General features: G+C 38.6%; 1 protein-coding gene across 7 annotated transcripts in view; it reads left to right on the forward strand.

The window, feature by feature from the left end:
* The window catches only part of CLIP1 (CAP-Gly domain containing linker protein 1), a 126033-nt gene extending 121370 nt beyond the window's left edge, over window positions 1–4663 (forward strand). For all 7 annotated transcript variants that reach the window (XM_064272140.1, XM_064272143.1, XM_064272142.1 and 4 more), the window contains 2 exons: window positions 2276–2400; window positions 2956–4663. In XM_064272140.1, coding sequence (XP_064128210.1) covers window positions 2276–2400; window positions 2956–3181 — 351 coding nt within the window. In that variant the 3' untranslated portion in view covers window positions 3182–4663. The remainder of the gene's footprint in view (window positions 1–2275; window positions 2401–2955) is intronic.
* Window positions 4664–6045: the final 1382 nt, after the last annotated feature.

Genomic DNA, 6045 nt, shown 5'->3' on the forward strand with positions numbered 1-6045 from the left:
CAGTTCCCACCCCCCAAACAGGTAATCACTGTTAATAGTCTTTCCTTTATCTTTCCAGAGACTAAAAAGAATGTATATGTAAGCCCATTCTAATAGCATCTGTTCCTCCTTTTTTCTTCTACAAAGTACTGACATACTACATAAACTATTCTGCCTTTATTCTTTAGTACAGCTGTGTAGTATTCCCTTATATGGATGTACCGTAATTTATTTAATAAGCCCCCTATTGGTTGGCATGACATTTGGGATATTTCTGATCTTTTGGGTCTGTTATAAGCAACGCTGCAATGAATTCCCTTGGACATCTTAAATGTGTACTGGAATTTCTGTGGGATAAACTCCTTGAAGTAGAATTGATCTGTCAAAGGGTTCCATGTTTATCTTTACCTTAAAAAGACAGGCTCTAAGAAACTCAGTTTCTTAAAACCAAGATTAACAAAACAGTCTTAGTTTTAAAAATAGGATCATATGTAGGGAAATTATTTTATATTTGGAATGTAAAGCAACAGACTTCATCTTTTATTCCTAATACCTTCAATTTATTTATACTCTTCAAAACTGAAAGGTACAAAAGCCAACTCTCATTTTTAATTAAAAGGAAAACTTAAATGCATCTGAGAGTAGTTTTATCCGAAGACTTTTTTGAGAGGATCCAACGAATGTACTAACACCCTGGAATTTAGCATTGTTAGCTTACTTTGTATGTCTAGTAGGCATAATACTTAACTAACAGTGTTTCCTCTTTCCCCCTTTCCTTTTTGCTTCCGTTTGTTTCTGCTGCTGACAACACTTTTCTTCCATCAGCAAATGGTTCGTTTTATGTTTCCTAACTTGTGTGTGTATGGTTCCCCACTATACTTACATCCATTTTGTGGCTTTTTCTTCTTCCTGAAATGGAGCTCTTAACAGGATAATGACTTCTAAATATCCAAAACGCAGTTGGAGAAGTGAAAATCGATTCAGTGGCTCTGCCTTCACAGCTGGCCTCATTGGTGCTGGAGGGTGGTATTCTGGAGGGAGAGGCCTCAGTGGTGGAGAGCTTTGTCTCATCATTTGCACCAGCAGGAGGAGGAAAAAGCCAAATACATATTTCTTTAGAAAGTGAATGTGTGTGTGTCTGGTTTTAATATTGTTAAGCTGGTCTTTCAGTGGACACTTAGAGAAATGAGGCCATTTTAGTATTTGCAGAAGGGGAAAGAAGGGCCCTTGACTTGAGATCAAGAGCAGTTCCTCCTGACAGTCCTCGAACTGCCCCATTGCCCAGTGAGTCTTGGCACAGGGCTCTCCCTCTGTCCGTGTGGCATTCTGAACACAGCCCCGGCAGCATGTGCCAACGCATTTCTCCTCTTGATTCCGACTCAGCAACCAAACGCTGCCCCACCAGGGCTCCAATTAGTTCCCAAAACCCATTGCTGTCGAGTAATTCCAACTCATAGTGACCCTATAGGACAGGGTAGAACTGTCCCATAGGGTTTCCAAGGAGCGCCTAGTGGATTCAAACTGCTTTGGCTAGCAGCCGAACTCTTAACCACTACACCACCAGAGTTTCCAGTTAGTTCCCAGTAGATTTTAAATGGTGATCTGATGTGAATTTCCATGTACATTTTTCAAATCCTCAGAACAGAAAAATTCTGGATTGGTTCTAAAGTTTAGTGGAATAACTAACTGGTTATGCTTCTTTGCAAAATTGTGCATGTAGTTTCTATGTGGTAGAGGGAAAAAACAATTTAGGCTCACAGCATGCCATATACCAGAAATATAAAATTACGACTTTTGGAGAATTCTCGTTTTTTTTTCCTGTTGAAATAAATGTCTTTTACAGTTTCCCGTGAGTCCGTAGCACTCCATCAGCCCACAACTTAGGTAGTTAAGTGTCATTCCATTTGCCGCAGTAACAAACAAAGCTTCTTCACTTACAGTCAAAAAACATCCGATGAAATGTAATTTAAAACTTTTTTTTAACAAAAAAAAAGCATTTAGTCCATAAAGAAAATTTGAAGGATAGGAAAGAAAGGGAAGACAAAAACTCCGTCGCCCCATCACCTAGACGTGGCTCTAGCTCTTTAGTCAAACCAGTCCCAACACTCCTATTCCTCGTGACGCTTGAAAACATGATTCCGTGATGGCTGCTCTGGGCCCCTGCTAGGACATCTCCCGCTCTTGGTAGCCGTAGCACGAGAGTAGGCTCTCACGACTGCTTGATACTCCAGCTTACATGTGTTTAAACATTCTACACATCTCATTGTTGCTTTTTTTTTTCCCCCTGAACAAATAGATTGATTTCCTAAATTCAGTCATAGTGGACCTTCAAAGGAAGAATCAAGATCTCAAGATGAAGGTAGAGATGATGTCAGAAGCAGCCCTCAATGGCAATGGGGAAGACCTGAACAATTATGACAGGTATTTCACACTAAGCAATAACTGATTCGGACCTTAGTTCCATTGGGGAAGGAAAAAAGGGCCCAATTGCTTTGTGGTTACTTGGCCGTAAATGTTGTCGTCAGCTGCCATCAACATGGTGACCCCATGCACAACAGAACGAAGTGCTGCCTGGTCGGTCCTGCGCCATCCCCATGATCAGTTGCACATTGGATTGTTGTGATCTATAGGGTTTTCAGTGGCTGATGTTTGGACGTAGAGTGCCAGGCCTTTCTTCCTAGTCTGTCTTAACCTGGAAGCTCTGCAACATCATAGCAACAGGCAAGTTTCCACTGACAGCAGGTGGTGGCTGCATACGAGGTGCATTGGCCATAAATAGATTTTTGATCTCCAAGAGAGCGATAGACTACAGATGGATGGTTGGACAGAAAAAGAAAAAATAGGGATACTTAATACTTGGGGCTCACAGACTTGGCCATAACTAGTTCTTGCTTATTGTTTTACTCTTTGCAAGTGCTACTGTCTCTTAAATTTCTTCCAAGATGAGTTCCTGATTATGCATGTTAACATTCGTAGTGATGACCAGGAGAAGCAGTCCAAGAAGAAACCTCGCCTCTTCTGTGACATTTGTGACTGCTTTGATCTCCACGACACAGAGGATTGTCCTACCCAGGCGCAGATGTCCGAGGACCCTCCCCATTCTACACACCACGGCAGTCGGAGCGAGGAGCGCCCATACTGTGATATCTGTGAGATGTTTGGGCACTGGGCAACCAACTGCAATGACGACGAGACCTTCTGATGAAGCCGGAAGTCGAGGGCTGAGCTTTGCCAGACGCACTTAGATCTTGCGATTTAACACCAGCATTGTGTGTGCAGACTTCAGGAGAACTCACGTTATTTTTGATGCCCCCATCAACAAATCTAAGAAAATATTTTGATCTTCAACAAATAGCCATTTTAGTTTCCCTTTATTATAAGTTAGAATAATAAATACTTAAGTAGGTGAGTTTTCACCTCTCATTTTGCTGTCTTGATTTTTAAAAGTTTGAACAAGACATTTGCACCAGATGCCATTACGTTTATTGTCCCTGGTAGAACAATCCCTATCCTTACCTTATTTAAATAACTTTAAATTATGCTGTTACTTTTCATATTTGCACTAAAATATTTCCAGGCTGCATTTGTATATTTAGATTTTTTTTTTTTTTTTTGGTTAAGCTTTGACACTGGAAGGAGTTGAAAAAATGTGCCATTTTGCATTTCCATCTACTCATTTAAAGTATTTTACTCCTAATCAAACAAGTATCTGAGCTCTTTGCACTACCTGATGTCAGTAGTGCCTTTGTTTTAGGCTTGATAACACTTAGGTGTGATTATAAAATCATGAAATAGGTAAAGGGAGGGGGAAGCCCCAGAACTGCTGTGGGGATGATTGATTGTCTGTATGCTGCACCCACTCACTCTACTGTGGTCTTTTGTTTATTGGTTTTGCATAATTTCAGCTTCTATATATTATATGTATATATTTTTTAAAAATCTATATTTTGGGAAAAAAATACACAATGTGTCTTTCTTTCAGATTTTTACCTTTATGGAAAAAAAATTAAAACGTTCATCAAGGCCTAACCGCCTAGGTCAGAAATAGCATCATGTAGCTTTGCCACTATTTTCTGTTTGTTTGTTTTCATTTTGTTTCTTTACCAGAATTAAATAACTGGGAGAATGGTCTCTGAATTTTTTTTTCTTTCTCTATCAGATATTCCCAGCAGTCAACTAATTAGATAATAAGCCACTATAAAACATCCAGATTAACCAATATACAGTCTTCCTTTTTTAAGTATTTATTTTCTGTGTTTTTAGATGAATGTACGATGAGAAATTCAACATTGATAATTTTGGATTTTCTTATCACAAAAAATAAAGTGAAGGACCTCAACAACCAGAACAGTTAATTGGTCAATTAGAATCTATTTATCTTCACTTGAATGTCTTCTAGAATATGTAAAAAGTAATAATAAAATGTATCTTCCATGCTGCATGTATTATAAGAATTTCTGTAATTGTACATATTCCTTTGATGTCTCTCCCCACAAGATGATCAACTGTGCGTTTGACAAGTGAATATTAAATAAATCTGTAATCAGTTGAAATTTTTGGTTATACACATAATAGGAGTTGTTTCACAAACAGAAAACATGTAAAGCAGTATTAAAATTTGAACAAACAAGTGTTCTGTATCTAATAAACGGTTATTCTTTTTTGCCAGTGGTACTAAATCATATTATTCTGAAGTTTATTTGTCATAATGGCTTTTCTTCAAACAAGCAAGCACAATAGACCCAAATAACAATTCCTAGTACAGTCTTTTTCCTAAACAACTTTTCAGAAATTGGCATGTCCTTCTTATCTCAAAGAGTTCTGTGATCCATTAGCATAAATTACTTAAATACCTCAGGTATTCACTGCTATATCACACCATATTATCTAACAGAAATACAGGTGGCACCATGTAGTACCACAAAGTTGCTGTGATATTTACAAAAAGGATTATTGAACCAATTGTGGGCTAGGTTTTTGAACATCTATTTTTAGATATTTAGGTAGATATTTCCAAAGCAGAGTTACTAGTCAAGCAAAGCATATTGCTTTTACCTAAATAATACCCTAGGATAGTAGTTCTCAGGTTTGCTGTTGAACTTGGGGGACTGAGAAACTAAGGGTAAACAAGTGTGCAGTATTTATAGGTCAACTACAGCAGTACAGCAATGTCTTCCATGATCTATGAAAGCACCCCTGTTACCTGATCACCTTCTAGCAGCCTGGTGCTGTTTGAGGAGGAGGATTTATCATCCTAGTCTTGCTTATTTACACTCATTCATGCTTGAGATTTCAGTAGCTTTAGGCCTTTTACCTCTTCCAGTGAATTGTATATCGTTGAACACACGACATGGCCTGCTGTGTTTAACATTTATTCTCACAGATGGTGCTAGAATAATACACATTCTCAGCTGAGCAAGCCCCCACCACCACGTGTGAGAAGTTTGACACAGATTGAGAATCACTGTGAAAACCTGGTTGAGAACTAGGGTGTGGAACTAGTGTACGTGTGTGATTTATTTTTAAGTTATTTTAAAATCTAAATGGCTTTGATAGGATCAAGAAATTAAAAGTGGGTGTAAGTAGGTACTTAATTTTTTTTAATTTTTATACTCTTCATATATTTAAAGTATTAATTTTTGGTTTTTCCGCATCATCCCCAAATTCCATTCTGTGCTTACTCAAACTCCATGGTATTTAGCTGGTGGCGTAGTGGTTAAGTGCTACGGCTGCTAACCAAAGGGTCAGCAGTTCAAATCCGGCAGGTGCTCCTTGGAAACTCTATAGGGCAGTTCTACTCCGTCCTATAGGGTCGCTATGAGTCGGAATAGACTCCATGGCACTGGGTTTGGTTTTCTGGTTTTCTTCATAATAAGTATATAAAGAATATTGAGGGGAGCCACGCGATTAACGGGTACTCTTATCAGCCTAACGGCGATCGTTATCATTTATTGCGCTCTTAGGTGCCAGGCACCCTGCTCATAAATCTTTTAGGTGAATTACATGAAATAGTCTACATCCCCTTTGATCCTCACAACAGCACATGAGGTAACATGCAAATTCTAC

The sequence above is a fragment of the Loxodonta africana genome, chromosome 19 (genome assembly GCF_030014295.1).
Source record: "Loxodonta africana isolate mLoxAfr1 chromosome 19, mLoxAfr1.hap2, whole genome shotgun sequence".
Classification (NCBI taxonomy): domain Eukaryota; kingdom Metazoa; phylum Chordata; class Mammalia; order Proboscidea; family Elephantidae; genus Loxodonta; species Loxodonta africana.